At 35.2% G+C, this 18,941-nt stretch overlaps 1 protein-coding gene across 1 annotated transcript in view; it reads right to left on the minus strand.

Annotated features, from left to right (window-relative positions):
• The window catches only part of LOC103260670 (A disintegrin and metalloproteinase with thrombospondin motifs 6-like), a gene marked incomplete at its 5' end in the record, with an annotated part of 68,499 nt that overhangs the window by 38,829 nt on the left and 10,729 nt on the right, over positions 1 to 18,941 (minus strand). The window contains 2 exons of the mRNA XM_008058321.2: positions 13,825 to 13,963; positions 14,384 to 14,547. Of these exons, the coding sequence (XP_008056512.1) occupies positions 13,825 to 13,963; positions 14,384 to 14,547 (303 nt within the window). The remainder of the gene's footprint in view (positions 1 to 13,824; positions 13,964 to 14,383; positions 14,548 to 18,941) is intronic.

Raw genomic sequence — 18,941 nt, forward strand, 5'->3', positions numbered from 1 at the left:
GCTTGATCACAAATTAGGCAAGTCTATGTGAAACAGGATCACTCAGTGAAAAAAACTGTCATTTAAAGACCTAGGCACCAAATACTTCCTCCAAGATCCCCTTAAGAGTCACAGAAATTCTGTAGGTGGAGTGCCTCAGCTATCCTGTTATGCACACCTTTAACTTTAAATTTAAAGACTGACAGGAAAAACCATTAAATTCACCAAGCTAATGAGACTTAAATTCTACAGCTTCTACAACAGTGGTGAGCAGTTGAAGAAGGTATTTCTTTTAATTGCTATATTGCTTGCAAAATCCAAGATTCATCATCTTCTACAACTAGTTTTTGGTTTCCCTTAATTTAGAGGTCTTAAACATAGCCAAGCAACTCACTGACAAAATGTATTGCATTCATTCCCTCCCAACCCCTAAAATAAGCCAAAAGACTCAGTTTATGAGATGACAACAGTTTGGAATATTTTAACTATCAAATGTTAGATTTTTGAGGGAAGAATGATTCATATCAGGCATAGCAGTGATCCATTCACAGATGTTCCATGATATTCATCAGATATCTCCCCATTGTGTCATTCCAGTGGGCAGATAACTAAATCCATGTGGTCCACCTAGACAGATATCTCTACCATTAGTCACAGGATTCAACTACCAACTGCAACAGTGGCTCAGATTACCCATCTATCCTGGCTCAATATTTTGCCTCTATCAGGGAGACCAGGGATTGTTTTTTTAGGCTTGTATGCTAATTTTTTAAAAGTCTTTCAAATATGACTATACCTGAAACAAGAACTTTGGAATTCAATATCGTATCTTGGTATCCTCAAAAAAGGATAAACATTTTCAACATTACAAAACACAACTGATGTTGTCTTGTTTTAGTGGCAGAAACATTAATTCAGTTTCTACAGGTCAAGATAAAATCCTTCTTTAAATTAATCCTAGGAATGTTGTTTGGCTATAATTATATTTGTTTTCATAAGTAGCATTTAATGCAATAGCTGGGCCTTTGCAATTTGAAACATGGATGAGATAGGAGTTAGTAGAGGTGAGATTTATATTTAATTTTTAGATAAATTGTAGCTGTGTATGTATCTTGAAAAATTTCTGCTATATAACACTTGTTAAACATTTGGAAAATACATGAAACCACAAGGAACAAAATAAAAATTACACATAGTCCCATATCTTTGTTCTAGACGTTTATTTTCAGATCTACTTTGCTATTTGGTGGAACCTACAACTTAACTTAAAAATTACATGCACGCACAAACTAAAACCACCAGCACATGTAGCTGGTGGGTTATTCACTCATTTGCTCATGTATTCATTCAACAGTGAACCGTTATTAAACACAGGACGTTGTGCTTTTGAGATATTGGGCTAAGTGCTAAGACTATACATTGACTCAATATTGGTCATGCCTTCCAGATTTTTTAAAAACTAGGAATTGGGAACATTTGGGGGTTCTGAAATAATTTCAGAATGTGATTTTTTTATGAAGTAAAAATTAAAGTCCTTGAATAGACAGCTGAAGTTGCTTTATATTTTATTAAGATGCATTTCTCCTTGCATTCATCTTTTATTAATTTTCTTCTAGAAGGTTACATTAGACAGTGTGGTATTTCACACTCAAGAGTTGACTATATCAGTAATCTAGTCCAATTCTTCGAACATTGTACTATCTTCTTCCAACAGCATACAAATCTCCTTCCAACTTTTTCTCCCACATTTGGCAGGTTTACAGTTTTTTTTCTTTTTATGTCAGTATCAACAGGATAACTCTATAAACCAATGCACTTAAATGAATGAATTTTTAAACACAGACTTTTGAATAAAGGAAAATGCAGCTTTTAACTTTAGAAAGTAGAAAATACAGATCAACTAGAAATAATCTAAACTAATTCAACAAGAGAGATGATTGAGTTTTGATTCTTTTTGTATGATCAAGCCTCTTGAATATAACTTCTTTTAAAGTAGTCTGTAAAACATTACTAAGAAGTTGACTTTAGACCCTGTTGGGAATAATTACATATAGTTACATATAAAACCACCATAGTTTCAAATCTAAAGACTATAGTTGATAACGAAAAACATAAAATGTCTACATGATTAGTCAATGTGCATCTAATAGAAAACAAAATTCGAATGGCTTAGTATCCATATTCCCTGGACCCTGGACATAGGTAGATGTTCTGTAGAATTTAATTGACTGAATTTAAAACTGCACTAATTATATTTTATTCTTAAACACCTACAGTTACTGTCACATAGACTGTATACTTTTTTTTTTAATGCAATCCTTCTGTGCTTTAAAAAAACATAATGGCTTCATATTTAAAAAGTTAATTATAAAAGATGGCATTACCAAGACATATTTACTTAAAACACTCTAAAGAAGGTATATCCTGTTTAGAGACTTTTAATGTCAAAGAATCAAAGGATAAGCAAATTAACCAAATATGATCATCCTTAACATATAAATACAACTCTCACTTTTCGTTCATAAGTTTAAGTTGTTAGATTCTATATTTAATTTTCTGCTAAAAGCTAAAAGTTAAAGATCTAATTGCCTGCCAAAGGTTCTCTTATACACTGGCGGAAGGAGTACTCAACTGGAATCACTGCTCTAGCTATGTACCAAGAAATGGCTTCTGATGGCATTTTGAAACAACATACCATGAAAAAATGAGCAAGAAGCCTCCCAAATGGAAAATGCGTCTTGGATGGAAGCCTTCATCTGCTGTTCTTACTCTAGAGATGATGGTGGTTCAAGAGATGAACCTGTACAGGCCCAGAGTGAAGACTTTAGAGTCTCTAGGTAATTTCCATTTTCGAACTCCTTTCCAGTCCCTCTATTCCCCATATAAGCAGCCCAATGTTTTCATGTGTTCTTTTTCTCTCTTCTTCAGAGAATTAAATAATTGTGTAAACTTATCTGTAACATATTTGGCAATATGTTGCTTTTCTCAGGGTGGCTTACTGTTTTGAAAATAGAAAGAGGGCACTCTTAATTCACAGAAGTTACAACTTGAATTAACTTGAAAGAGTGTTATGTGTTAAACCAAGAAGGATGGGAGTGCAGGCAGTGAAAGGTAGTAAATCTTTTCAGATATACTCATAAGACCCATCGTTTTAGTACTAGACCATACGACTGATAAATGGGCAGTCAGTAACTGCATGCGAGCAGGTCAAAAGGAAAAGAAAAAGAGGTGTAAATGTATCTTTGGGGTGGATGGGCTAACCAACCAAGAAACAGTTTTCTGAAGAGAAAGGTGGGGGAAAGCAAAAAAGTCAGAACTTGTATTAAAAATGTGGCTGGTGACTAAGGCAACAATTTGCTTAACCACAGCATCCAAAGTAGCTAGCAACCAAGACAACACTATATAACCACAGTATACAGAGCATATGGCCAGCAATATTAATTTAATCTAAATCTTCAGTGCAGAGAGTATCCAAAGAGTGAAAAGTGCCAGGAAAAAAAAATGTCTCTCTGCTCTGCCTTTCACTGCTGGAATCTGGCTGTTGTGCCGTGTGATTGTTGGCCAGACACAAACATTTGCAGGGCAGAGCAAAGCCCATCTGCCTTGGATCTAACAGCTGGCACCAAGGGTACCAATCAACTCCACCCATATGGTTCCTTCTTCTGAGGAGCCTCCTACTAGTTTTTGTCTTTCAAAGGCTTCTCTTCTTGGCCTATCCAGTGTCTTCCCTCAGGTCCTAAACAAAACTAGATGTCCTGAGGAAACACAACATCAAAAACAAAGTGTGGCTCTGAAAATACTGTATTTTTTTTTTTTCCCAGAACAACTATGTTTAGTAATGGTAGGGTAGGGCGGAGCATACATATTCTGAGTTTATTTGAAATCACACTATCCCTAGAGAGAATTCCTACTACTCATTAGAAATTAACAGCAAGTTCTTTCATAGAAAGTATCTAACTTAACTTACTGAGCTCTTACTATGTCTGTAGCATGGTTTTCATTATTATAAGGGGGAAAGTAAGGCAGCCTTGACGTCAATGAGATATCATTAAAATGGGGTCTGGGGTGGGATAAGGCAAGTACCATTATAGTTACAGTACATGACAGAAGATACCTTATCTAATAAAATAGTGCATTTGCAGGTCTAATACTTTTAGTTTTACAGCCCTGTCATTTTGTTATATTGCTGTCTAAATTCTCTTTCTCTGAGCCTCATTGATGTGAAGAACTCTTTTCACAGCCAAAGAACGATATCAGTCCCTTTCGGTTTATCTTGTTCCTGTGCTTGTCCTACACCCCAACTTCTGTCATGTTTAGTCACTTCTTTTTGAGTTTTAGACAGTTTAAATAAATGATCTAAGGCAAGTTTTCATTCTCCTTTGTAAAATGAGACAATCAAATTGGATAATTTGTGATGTTTCTTCCAGATCCAAAATTCTATAAAAGTTGTCTCCTCTCCCTACACATTTCTTTTCTTTTCTTTTTCACCACTTCTCTCTCCCTTCTGTGTCTGCTTTTTTTCTGTTCTCTACAGAATAATAAGTCTGGAAAACAGGCATCTGTTATTTTCCATTTGGTTTTGTACCAGTTTCAGTGCCTGAGTTTGTACCAATGTGAGGTACATGTCCAAGGGGCCAGACATATCAAGAGGCAGAATACTAACTAGAAGTAGGAATTTGTAAAAGAAAGTTTCCTAATATAAAGAATAAATCTATTATTTTAGAAGGTAATCTTCAAAATCTTAAGTAAGAGCTTGTTTTGGTATTTTATTTACAACTTTAGAGGAATAGTGTGAGAGCACAAAGTCCTTGAGCTTCTTTCATATACTATGACGATAGAGAGGCTTTTCTTTTAAACACTTAAAAAAATCCCTTCTTAGAACTAAAGAGTAAACCTTTCAGATTTGAGTTAAAATAAGGACAAAATAATAAACAAATTGTATAGCTTTTAAACTAAAAATCTTAAAATAAATAAATGAAAAATCTTCATTTTCTTCAAGTAAAAAATGGAAATAGTAATATCATAATATCCCACAAAATTGGAATGATTTTATACTTTTACTTTTTTAAGGAAAAACATAAGTGAAAATAATTTTTATAGACAAATACATGAACAAGCACATTAGCTTCCAGAAGTGTAAACCATCCATAGGTATGAATTTGCATAAGAGAGTTATTCTTCAATCCTAAAGGGTATGTGATATGAGAACTAATCAGAGGCTAGGATCTCAGGAGCTGAGATACTCACAAGTCCCCTGCTATGATGCTTGGTACAACTAGTTGCATATATGAAAGGGCACTCTTCCTTCCCAACACTGCAGATGATCTGAAAGCAGGGAATTGTGAGAGAGAGTGAATAGGGACTGTCATGCTCATTGCAGTGGTAGACCATTGTCTAGTTCTACAAATATTTTATTTTTCAAAGACCAAAGTGAAAATTAGAGAATAACGATGACTAAAGCTGAATGCAAATCTTTGTTGTTTCTAAACTCAAGTCACTTTCTATGGGAATTTGTATTAAAAATATCTCAGCGGACTGTTTTATGTCTAAGTTTGATATATAAAGGAATCAAATGTAAAAGGACCCTAATAGTTTCTAACAATAATAGTACATTGTATAAACTCACACAGAAAATATCTTTCACAGGGAATTTTTCTTAAAAACTAATTATTTAATTATGTTTCTTCAAAGAGAAATAAATGGCATTGAGTAAAGTGCTTTAACCCATTCAAATTAAAGTTTCCATCTGTAATCTTTCATTTAACTCTGAAAGTAACTTTTGGATGGTAACTCCTAAGACAAAGATAAGCAATTTTAGTTATGAGATTCAACCCTTTTATGTCTTTCACATTTAATTTCAATCAAGTCTATTTTGAGTCTTGAAAAAAAAACAACTGAACTTTGCTTTCCTCTGCTCCATTTTAGGATTCCTCTGCTTTGAGTTTCTGTAGAAAGTTACAGTGTATGTGTCCTTTATAAGCTGCAATACAAACGTTAGTCTTTATTTTTGTTATTCTGTCTATAAAACTTACATCTCAAAACTTTTGTTTGAAGCACATTCTGTTAGTTCACTAATAATGTGAATTAACCTCTTAGTGATAGTAAATGTGTTAGATAGATATCTTAGAATTGGCAAAGAAATTAAAAGAACATCTGTGAAAATGTAAAGCATTTTGCCTCTGTCTCTAATGGTATTTTGAGTTCTGTTCTCTTTTAGACACCTATTAGGTCTAAAGCCTGCACTATATTTTTTCTAATAATTACTTTTTTTTTTTTTAGCTGAAGTCTCACTTTTTGTCGCCCAGGCTGGAGTGCTGTGGCATGCTTGTGGCCACTGTAGCCTCGACCTGCTGGGCTCAGGCGATCCTTCTGCCTCAGTCTTCTAAGTAGCTGGAACTACAGACGCATGCCACCACACCCGGCTAGTATTTTTTGTGATTTATTGCAGAGATGAGGTCTCACCGAGTTGCCTAGGCTGGTCTCGAAGCCCCAGGCTCAGGCAATCCTCTTGCCTTGGCCTCCCAAAGTGCTGGGATTACAGGCTGAGCCACTACACCTGGCCTAATAATTAGTTTTTAAAAACAACTTTAAAATTGTTATTTTAGAATGGGCTTACTATACTTTTAAGTGCATATTACACCTGTGTTGTATCATCTTGAAAACAATAAAATATATAACCTGAACATATAACAACATAGAAACAATGTAGAGATATCCAACTTATCCAGCTTTAAAGGGCCAAGGCAATCTGCCCAAAAGATTCATTAAAAATAAATTTAAAATTGTGTTATTGATAAATGGAATAATAGATAAACTTACTAGATGCAAAGAACAAATTGCTATCAGGGACTTCTTAAAATATATAATTCCTTCTGTCCTTCCTTTTTTTTTTGCTTTTGCTTTAATCACCTACTAATCCTACCTTGAACCAACAGAAATAAAGGAAGGAAACATATTTGGGAGGGCACATAACAAAGAATACAGCTATAAAAGAGAAATTTGCATATTTATTGTTCAAGACTTCTAGTTCCTTAACTAAAAGTGCAGATGAGCCTCCATTTTTAAATTCTGAACATCACCAGGGCTCTGAATGATGAGCTTATATGTATTTTTTTCCTCTTATGAAATGAAATTCAACATCTATGAAAAGGAAGTGTGGTGACATTTTAATCCAACTTTAATAACACTCATTTTGCCCTAAATGAGGGGTGCTCAAACTTTTTTCGTTCACATCACCCTTTAATGTCTCAATAATTTTTTAAAGCATCTCCTAGGCAGCAAAAACGTCTAAGAATTTTGCTTATTAAATAGTTCCAAATATTTGCTTATTAAATAGTTCCAAATATTTGCTTACTAAATAGTTCCAAATGACTTAATTGTAATAATTTATGTGGTATAACATCAATATCATTGTGTTTCTCTTGAAAATGTACAATATTCTGCAGTGCCCCTGTGTATCTGCTGTAGCACCCATGAGCGCCTTGTGCAGTTTTAGAAACACGCCCCTAAATTGGGAAAATCCAAAATAGTAGTTGGAAACCATATAAAGCATCTTTAAAATCTTAAAGAGTAGAAGCCAGCTCTAATATGTATAAGAATCCTGATGAATCAGGCAAAAACACAAAAAGTAAAATAAAAAGAATTTGTCCTAGTTCAAAAGAATAAACATAGAAAATATTTTCTATGTTTATATGCTATTCACACATGCACATGCACACACACATACACACATTCACATATTAGGCTTAAAATGACATCTAAGGAAAAAAGAATAATAAATAAAAGAAGCATCAAACATACAAATAAAATATGTGTTTTAAACAGACTATGTAAATATAAAAGAAAAAGTTAATGACAGCATTTTAAACAGTCAATGACGATTGATCAGAAACACTGCTGTATATCCATACAATATATGTAAAACAAAATCTTTGATTTTGATCTTCAATTTCTTTGATCTTTAAACAAAATAAAAATTGTCTCTAACAATAAATCTGCCTCCTTCTTACTCCTCCTCAATTTAAGCATTAACCTATCTTCTTTCCCTTAAGCTGCAAAGTAATGTTTAGCAGAGAGATGCCTATGTATTAACAGAAACATGACAAATTGAGTTCTTTGGTATGCAATCTTTGTACTTCTGCACAAAGAGAAAGAAAAGTCTAGAAAAAACAATTTGGAGAAAGTAATCAAGAGTCAACAAAGCTGATAGCAGGACAAAGACTGTATATTTAGAGTATAAATTTAAAACTCTTATAAACATAAAATAGCATATGTACTTCTGATTTTTCTTGGCACTGAAAATACACTATTCTTACTATTTTTAAGGTTTCTTTTGTAACAGAACAGGTTAAATACAAGCTACAGCATCAATTTTTAATTAATGGGCTTTGGAAGCTTTCACTTTAAATAATATTATATTTATAGGATTATATTAAATAAGAGAAGGGTTTGGGAATTAAATGAAAATTGTATGAACAGTGGGAAATGAGAACACATCCAGAAAGGGAGGGTAGAAAATTATCATGAGTACTGCTACATTCTATAAAGAGTCATTCCCTTAAAGAAACAGCAATTTCCTACAACAATAGAAGGACTTTTCTGAATAGAACTATATGTCACAAAGAGAAAAACAATTGTTTATCAACTTTCATAAATATTTAGTTAAAACAGGGGCCATATGCTTCTTATATTCTGAATTGTGCATCTAATTTAAAGTTAGTTTAGTACTCAACCATTTAATTCTTATCCACTAAGTACCAAGAAATTTGAAATTAGGATAAAAAAGCTTAGAAAAATCAGTTTAGCAATATTTCAGTCAGTTTTAAAATCATTAATTAGATGCCCATAAATGATCCATTAGGTGAAAAAAGAGTGCGAATAAACTGAGCTACAAAATAAAGGCATGTCCAAGGCCAATGGCCACATTAAACCAAATTATGAAGTCAATTGGCATGCTCCTACTTCTTTATTTCCCTTCTCCAATGCCCCTTCTCTACTTTCCCACCCTAGCTACTCATTTCTAAATTTCATTAACTTTGCATTTAACTAGTAGACACTTAAAAACAAAGATGTGTGTTAGTAATGCTCCCAGAGCTATTTTGCATGTACATGTCAATTTTTTGAAGACTAAAACTTTCTGTCAGTTTCACAGACAGTACTTTTAAACCTCAGCTGTACATTAGAATTATCAAGGGATTTTTTCAAAACCTGATGCCCAAGCCACACCCCTAACCAATTAAATAAGACTCTCTGGGTCTGGGGCCCAAGCATCATAATTGTTTAAAGTTCTCCTGGGTATTTCAATGTGTGGCCAAAATTAAGAACCACTGCTCTAAGGAAAGCATTTGAAAAAATGAAATTTCAAGCTAGTGAAGGAAATATTTATGAGGGGGATATATCATATTTCTCTACTGAGGTTGCCAACTGGTGAAAAAGCTCTGTTCAAGGTAAAGGGCCGTTTTTATTATGAGGGAAAATGCTATATTAAAAAGCTCACTAGAGACTCAATTGCTGGGTCTTGATTTCAGCAAGTTACTTTACTTGAATTCTATCTATAAAACAGGAATAATAATAGAAATGCCTATCTCATATGGCTACTGAAGACAATCAAATGAAACAGGGTACCAGAAAATGTTTAAGAAACTGTACAATTTTATTTATTCTTACATAAGTGAGCAGAGGAACAACCTGTCATTAAAAAGACTAGTGATAAAGTGGATTACAATTGTAAGGTGGATTGTTAGATAAAAGACTTGTCACTGTTTAATAGGCCATTTACTTTAGGAAATCTAAGTGTCTGATGCAGAGTTTCTCCAAGTATGGTTCCTAAACCAGTAGCACCAGCATCACCTGGAAACTTGTTAGAAATATAAATTCTTGGAGCCACCCCAGATCTATTGAATCAGAAACTGGAAGTACAACTTAACAATCGGTGTTTTAACAAGTCTCCAGGTGATTCTGATGTGTAGTTAAATTTGAGAACCACCCCATCTAGCTAAACATCAGTACAAGGAGAGTATGTATGATAAAATCAAAGGATGAATATACAGTATTTGTTACTTGGACCTTTAAAATTCACAGTGCAAAGGTACTTTTAAAAAACACCTAAAGGTTTGTATTTTAAACAATACAACTTTCACTATACAGCCAAAATTTATTAACACACTATTATAGTCACTAATCCAATGGTAGCATATGAATTTGGGAGTCAGATTGATTACAGTGTATATACAATACTTTAGGTAAGGAATACGGAAACAAACTCTAGTAGGAGTAACAATGGTTCTGAAATAGTCAAGTTTTTGAGCTTGAGTTTCTCTCTGAGGAATAGTTGCAGCTGAATCTCAAAAATCACATTTATCCTGAAGACAATACCCCATAGCCTCTTAATGTTCCTAATCAAGCTAAGGAAGTATTCCATTACTGACTCAGAGAAAAGACCATTACTTGGACTGGATCACCAATCAACATTAGATTTATCACTGGATTTGCTAAGCAACAGAAGAACAGCCTCAAACTTCTTATCTTAAAAGATCTCTAAGAGAAAGCTATCATTATTGCTCCCAAACTCAATAAAAGTCCAAAGGTCTTGCCATTAATAAAACATATCCAGGACAGTAACAGATAAGAACATTGAAGAAACTTGCAGGCTGCCATTAAAAGTTCTTTGAGATCTATCTTGTTAAAAAATTTTTTTTAAATTAAAAAAAAAAATTGACAGCCTTGAGATACCCAGCACCTCAGTGGAGAGATAAAAGTGGAGTATCCCAATTAAGAACTGATGTTAGTATGCATCCTTAGTTTCTGAGTGAAAAACAGGTTAAAATGACTTTTTCCTAAAAGATTCCTTAACTGTAGATGAAATTTCATTTACCATTATGGAGAAGCTGACTGACTCTAGCTCTCTCTTGGATCAAGGTTCCTGAGCCCTAAGAGACTTTACTTCTCTCAGTTGTAAGCTTCCATATTTAAAGAACCTGGGGTTAAAAGTGGGGGTTTATGTGTAGGAAGAGCAACTTCAATCATTGACACTTGCACTCTACATCCCAGGAAATATTTTCCACCTATTCAAAGTGAACAAAAGAGAAAAGCTTGGTTTTACTTACCCATGCTAATCAAAATTATTGTAGCTTTGCCCCACTCCTTTAGAAAATTAGCAATTCTAAACTCTCATTTCCCACACTGGAAAGTTCAAGCACAAATATATAATTGCCAAAATTAATTCCTTTCACTCATTTACTTGTCTATAAACATTACCGAGTACCTAGTATGTTCCAGATATTGTTCTTGAGGCAAAATGAATCTACACAGAAGCACAGACTTCAGTGATGAGAACAAGGATTCTATGTGTCTGGAGTGCTAGGTTTTAGTTTCTCTGTCAGCCAAGACCACTGGTACACAAACTTGAGCAAGCATCAGAATCACTTGGAGGACTTGCTAAAACGTAGATTGCTGGGCCCCACTTGAAGAGTTTCTATTCAGTAGGTTTGAAATGGGGCTCCCAAATTATCATTTCTAACAAGTTCCTAAGTGACACTGATGCTGCTGGTCTAAGACAGTACTTTGAGAATTGCTTGCCAAGGCTAATGGCAGCTCTTCACACTATGCCCTCTATATCCCTCTTCCAAAGAAGGCAGTGACCTCATGAATGCTCATAATCACTCACAACCAAGCAGAATCCGAGTTTCCAGAACCACCTCAAATGTCTAAGATCAGTAGCTCCAGATCAAAGAAAAAAGTATAAATAATAAGGAAGAGAAAACCCTCCTTTCAGGGCTTTTCTCCCTCTCTGTTTTTCTTTCTTCTTTCCTTTCTCCCTTCCTTTCTCCTTTAAAAAAAAAAGAAAATCCCTATCACAAGAAATAACTTCTATTTATCAATATAAATATTATGGAAAAGAATAATACTTATCTAGATTTTTCACTTTCTTACTTCAACAAAATTATAGTTTTTCTCCAAATTTAGTTCTCATGGCCCTTCTTTTTTTGTTGTACTATCTCCTTACTGAACACATAGAATCATAGGGTTGAAGGAACACTGAGAATTCACTTAATCCCTCCTTGGCCTCAGACAACACTGTGTCTAAATCATCCCCAAATATAGCAATTTCAGTACAAAGAAGAACAGGCACTAAGAATTTCCTATTCAACATTCTGTCACATACTTGAAGATATGAATATGCTTCCCCTTAACCTTCTTTTTTCTAAGCTAATCAACCTCAATTTTAGACTATCCTTATTAGGCTCCCTAAACTTTAAATTATTTTAATTCTTCTTTAATAAGTTTATTGCACCTTATCACAGGGCCTGGATTATATATGTATCTTTCTAATAAAAACTTTTTATTGGTATGTGGAAAGGGGAAAGTTAATTTATAGACCGAATAAAAGGAACTGAATTGAAACCAAAAAAGATATATGTATAAATGCCTAAATATAATGCAATGGCATTCATTTGATTAATTAATTGCAAATATCTTTTATTTATTAAAAAATGGTAATGCTTTATGGTTTTAAAAACTTTACATTATAAATCACCAGCCATTTTGCACATAAAAAGGATGGGAAATAAAGATCTTTAAAAATATGTCTAAATTATACATAACCATGTTTCATGGCACTTCACATTGCTGTATTATCATTCATTTTCCTTTTTTTTAATGTTGTATAGTCTTTAGTACTGAATATGAAGTTGTAGTTAATCATTGCTTTTATTCTGTATGAGACTAAAAATACTGAATTGGTTATATAATAGTCAATTCTCTAAATAATTTCTCTGATTCAAGACTTGAAAATCAGAGTTGTTTAGAAATGCAGTAAGCACAGGACAAGACAGGATGAAAACTATGTTTTCCCCCAGTTTAGAAAGGGAATATAGATAATACACTGGATGATTGACTTTAATTTTGCCCATTCTAAATATCACTATTCAAAATTTAATCTTTGCTTTTGGAATGGTGAGGTGCTCTAGCCCAGACTAGACTCGAGAGATAGGTTTGTTTCCTTGCCTATTGGGATCAAGGTGTACGGTGGAGGCGATGCATTTAGTCTCCAGAGAGAAGGAAGATGCTGCTTGCACAGCACTTCTACTCACCAGTCCATGCAGCAGCAAGGGTGTTGGCTTTGAAGGAAGCCAACTGTCCTGCTCTCCCAGCCAGAGGTAAAGAATTGCATTGGTGGCCACTAGAGGGAGGAGGATTAGGAATAGAGTAAATTGTAGGGAAAAGGCACCCATGAAAAACGCACATGGGACAACCAACACATCACCAAACCATCGCCTAGCAGCTACCTCTCTGAGGGACTATAATGGGGTCAGTATACACCATAAACCCAGAGATCCAGACACCAGTAATTATTGTAGCATCCCAGTACATAGCCCCTTAACTTTGATGGCTGGAGAAGGGAGTTTGAATAGGATTGTGGGAAACACAAGCACACAAACACAAACACGCAAGCACACAGACATACATTCTCATCCCCCATTACAAGAAGTTGCATCTGTGATGTCTGATTCTTGCTCATTTTCTTATTTACAACTTGATGTTCTTTACCAAGAATGAGTTCATGAAAAGCAATCAGCCCACCTTCAAGATAGTCTTGGGAGAAGCACCAGCAGAGACACTCATTGTGCCAAGATGTATTTTACCAACAAATCTGCACAAATTACATGAGGTTGAAAACAAATGGAATGTAATATAATTAAAGAAAGTTTCTTTTGCTAAATTACAGCTTGAAGCAAACCTGCAAGAAATGTTTCCAATTAGCTTCTTTAACAAACACAAAGCGTAGCTCAGATTGTTTTACTCTCCATCTTGCCCTCTGGGTGGGCTGCCTAGTGGGTGTCTTACCTCCAGCACAAGTAGCTGAGCATTCTGACCAAGGCTGATGATTCCATGTAAAGCCAACTTCATTATCTCCACTGCCAGTCCGAGTAATGGGAACGTTGAATTTATACCTAATTCCCAAATTCTGTTCTTGAAGCAGAACCTGCCATTGAAAACAACTGGTGAAGACAATTAAAATACAATGAGCCTTCATTCAGATATTTATTATTTCTTTTGAAGAAGAAATAGTTAAAACAAGTCTTTTGGAAATTAAAGATAACTTTAAGCATATGCATTTATATCAAGTTTTCTCCTTCCATATTCGTGGGTAGTTTGAAGTCATTTCTCTCATCTGTCTTGCTTATAAAAATATTCAAGCAAGCATTACAAAGATCAAACAATCGTGTGGAAAAAAGCACTGTGGTCTAAATTCTGCACAGTTTGTATACCCTTGGGCAAATCATTTTACCTTCATTTACCTTAATTTCACCACCTATATAACAGAGATGATAAATTCTGTCCCTTCCTACTTCACAAGGGGGAATTACAGATAGAAGAGATAAGATGGCAAAAACACATTTACCATGATAATGAGATTTTCTGAGGTGGGACCTAGTGCTTCCAAAGATTCTGGTTCATCGGTAGGTCTCTTGTAGTGAAAAGCTGTCCCAGCAACATCAAATTTCCTAGGCCAGTCAATAGTCCAGGCACCATTAATGTAGTAATCATCTCCTTCAGATTTTAAAGCTAAAAAACAAATCACAGTCCACCTAAAGATGTGAAACCTCACTTACCAAATTGTCATTGATTAACTACTGCAATAAAGTATACAATGAACACCCATTTCCATTTAGAGCTATGATTCTTGACCATTTTTTAAAAGTACAAATTAAAATGGTAATTTTTCATCTGGATAGTAAGAAGATATTACTTGGCCAGGCTCGGTGGTTCAGCCTGTGGGAAGCTGAGGCGAATGGATTGCCTGAGCCCGTGCCTGTAGTTCCAGCTACTTGGAAGGCTGAGGTTCAAGGATTGCCGGAGCCTAGCAAGTGGATGCTGGGGTGGCCATGAGTGTGCCATTGCACCCCAGCCTGGGAGACGGAGTGATACTCCAATTAAAAAAAAAAAAAAAAAGAAGATATCACTTAAGTGTTTATAATGTCATTGATGGAAAGGAATGAAAGGTTTGCCTGGAGGAATAAACATGTGGAAATAACAAGGAAAATTATGACAAAAGGAATAACTGGAGATGGGAATTAACATGAAGATGGGAAGCAGACTTTCCTTATTAAATACTTAATGAGTAATTAAATGACTATGGGGTGGGGAGAACCTGTCATACTAGCATATAAACTGATCAACAGCACAATCAAACCAAACAGAGTTAAGAAATAAACTCAAGTGCATATGAGAATTTAGTATATGATAAAGAAAGTATCTCAAATTAGTAAAGGAAAGATAACAAGAAATGGGGCTAAAAAAAAGAATAGACTTTTAGCCAAACATTTTTAAAAAAATGCTAAATTGATATCTCATTCTTCAGATAAGAATAAATGCTACAATTACTCTCTTGGCATATATCCAAAATAGTTGAAAACAGGTACTCATACAACTATTTGTACATACATGTTTATAGTAGTACTATTCCCAAAAGCTCATCAATGAATGAATGGATTAAACAATTGTGGTATTACAATACAATAGAATAAAAATATTTTGAACTTTACTAAATACCATTGAATTGCTCCCTTTAAATAGTTAATTCTATGTACAATATCAATTTCACCGCAATAAAAGCAAAGTTAAAAAAGAGAAAGAATAAATGCCAGACGGGTAAGTATTTAAATGTAAAAACATTTAAATCATAAAATGTGAGGAAAAATCTAGGAGAACTTTTTTTCTTTTCTTTTTTGAGCTGGAGTCTCACCCTGTTGCCCAGGCTGGAGTGCAGTGGCACACTCATGGCCACCCCAGTGTCGATCTGCTGGGCTCAGGTGATCCCTCTGCCTCAGCCTTCCAAGTAGCCGGAACTACAGGTGCGTGCTACCACTCCTGGCTAATTTTTTCATATTATTGTAGAAACAAGGTCTCACCAAGTTGTCTAGGCTGGTCTCAAACCCCTGGGTTCAGGCAATCCTCTCGCCTTGGCCCCCAAAGTCCTGGGATTACAGGCTTGAGCCACTGTGCCAGGCCAGAACACTTTTTCTTATAATATTTGAGTATGAAAAGATTTTCTAAGCATGACAAGAAACTCAGAAACGATACAGGAAAAGATAAATAAATATACTTGTATATTTTTTAATTCTCTTCAGAAAAAATATATACATAATGGTTAAAAAGATATGTGGTTGAAAAAGTCTTTTTAGCACTACTATACAAGACTTTTAAAATTAGACACAACAGTGATAAACATGTCAATTTAAGTTTTTGCTAGTGACATAGTTGGAATTGTTGTCTCCTCCAAATCTCATGTTGCAATGTGATCCCCAATGCTGCTGGAGGTGGAGCCTACTAAGTAAGAGGTGACTGAATCATGAAGATGGATCCCTCAAGAATGGCTTGGCAGTAAGTTCTCACTCTATTAAAAGAGACTGGCACCTTCCTTAATTCTCTTCCTTCTGCTCTTGCCATGTGACATGCTGGCCCTCCTTACCTTCTACATGAGTGTAAGCTTCCTGAGGCCTAACCAGAAGCTAAGCAGATGCCAGGCCCATACAGAACTGTAAGCTAATACACCATTCTTCCTTATAAGTTACTCAGTCTCTGGTATTCCTTTATAGCAATGCAAAATGGACTGATAGTATACAAGCTTGCTGCAGACACTTTAATTCATCAGACTCAACAAGTAGCTCAAAAGGACTAAAAGGTTTTTGGTGCAGAGAGTCTCTGATTATCTCTAGACTTCTACCGCTTGGCCATAATATTATAGACCATTTTCATCTTCCTATCCCCATCTGCCTGCAAATATATCTACACTTTAACTTCAGTATGTTGTGAAGATTCATTTAATTGCCAAAAAGGAAATGTAATTAACCCTTGAGATAGGAACATGCAAATTTAAGAATTATTTGGTCTTGAATTTTTCTTGTATTTAAAAATCGTATTTTTAACAATCACTTGCAGTGGTTTTCTGTCTAGTTTAAAGCATCAAAATTACTTAAGTTTTATAAGGACATCTGAGCCAGTGTTATATGAAATAGTAAAAATAAAAATAACATTATGCAGTTTTGACCTCTCTTTCAATTTGAGCTCTCACTTTTTTTTTTTTTTTTGAGTTGGAGTCTCACTCTGTCGCCTAGGCTAGTGCCCTGGCATGCTCATGGTCACCCCAGCGTCAACCTGCTGGGCTTAGGTGATCTTTCCACCGCAGCCTTCCAAGTAGCCGGAACTACAGGCGCGTGCTACCACGCCCGGCTAAATTTTTTTTTTAATTGTAGAGATGAAGTCTCGCCAAGTTGCTCGTGCTGGACTCGAACCCGCGGACTCAGGCAGTCCACTCGCCTCGGCCTCCCAAAGTGCTGGGATTACAGGCTAAACCATCAAGCCCCGCCCTTCCATTTTCTTAACAACTAATGAAGGAACTCCAACTGCTCTTTGCTGTTAGAGCAATTTATGGTACCATAATGTAGTTGAGAAAAACATCAAACAATTAAGAGGCACTGAATAAGAATGACAAAAGGAGTATGCGTCATTATGAGTTGGATCTTTTTGTTTTGAATCTTACTAATGTAGAAAATAATTCAAAATTGTGGTATAAAAATAAGCCTACTTAAATAAAGATAGAGCCTGAGGATGCGAAGATGCACTTTCTGGATGTATCTTTATTTTAAAAGGCTTCAAGAGAAAGAGAACACTATTTTAAAGGGAATGAGGACTCATTTAGGTCTCACTAGGGGTTTCTGGAGAGACCAAAGTTGTCTGAAAGGACTATTCATCAAATAAAAAGAACTCCCATTTACTGTATTTCCTTGAAATAACTGGTACTAGACATGCCCTCCCACTGTAAACAATCAGAAAATTCACAAAATATAAGAGTCAGCTGTTCTTAGACATTGGACAGTACTGGGCAGAGACTATGTTCTCCCCAGCTTTCTGCTTAGAGGCACTTAGAGGAGAATCCAAGCAGAACATGGTGGTCTCACTGAGTTAAGAATATAGAGATCAGAAACTAAAAAGGCTGAATGTGCAGGATCAGAGGGTGAGAGTGGTGGGAGAGAATCTGTTGCTGAATCCTAATCTGTATATGAACTGGATACAATTCCAGGAAGCCAGGCAAAAACTCTACTGGGGAGTTATAAACAGAATTACTGCATTTTAAACACTAGAACATTCAGTAGAGACCTTTGTATAAGCAATGCCTTTGTAGTAGGGTTAGGCAAGCTCTAGAATAAAGGCTATTCTGGATTTATCCCCAAAAATCTCAAAGCAAGCATGAAAAGGATCAAGCTGATCTACAAGTTACTTAATTAACATTCCTTAAAAAAAAAATTCAGGCATAGCACGGTGGCTCATGCCTTGTAATCCCAGTACTTTGGGAGGCCAAGGCGAGAGGACTGTCTGAGTGTAGGAGTTCGAGACCAGCCTGGGCAACATGGTGAGATCTTGTCTCTACAATAAATAAAAAAATTAGCTGGGCATGGCAGCATGTACCTGTAGTCCCAGCTACTTGGAAGGCTGAGGTGGAAGGATTGTCTGAGCCCAGCAGCTCAAGGTCCAGCCTGGGTGACAGAGTGAGACTTCAACTCAAAAAATGAAGAAAGAAAGAAAGAAAAAGAAACAAAGAAATAAAAATCTAGAATCTCAACAAAGAAACATTCACTATGTACACCAACTTCCAATTAAAAATTACAATGCAGAAAAGTGAAAAAATGTGATTAAACCAGGAAGAAGGCAAAGCAAAAGTAACAGACTCAGAAATAACAAAAATTATGGAATTAGCAGAAATTAACTCTCAGACCACTATAATAAATAAATATAGATGCATAAATGTAGATATAAATGTAAATATAGATATAAATGCACTCAAGAATTTTAAAGGAAAGCATAAATATAATGAGAAGAAACTGGAAGCTATTACACACACACACACACACACACACACACACACACACACACACACACCCTCAGCTCAGAATAACTCC

Source organism: Carlito syrichta, unplaced genomic scaffold (assembly GCF_000164805.1).
Source record: "Carlito syrichta isolate Samal-C Ts95f unplaced genomic scaffold, Tarsius_syrichta-2.0.1 Scaffold89704, whole genome shotgun sequence".
Taxonomy (NCBI): Eukaryota; Metazoa; Chordata; class Mammalia; order Primates; family Tarsiidae; genus Carlito; species Carlito syrichta.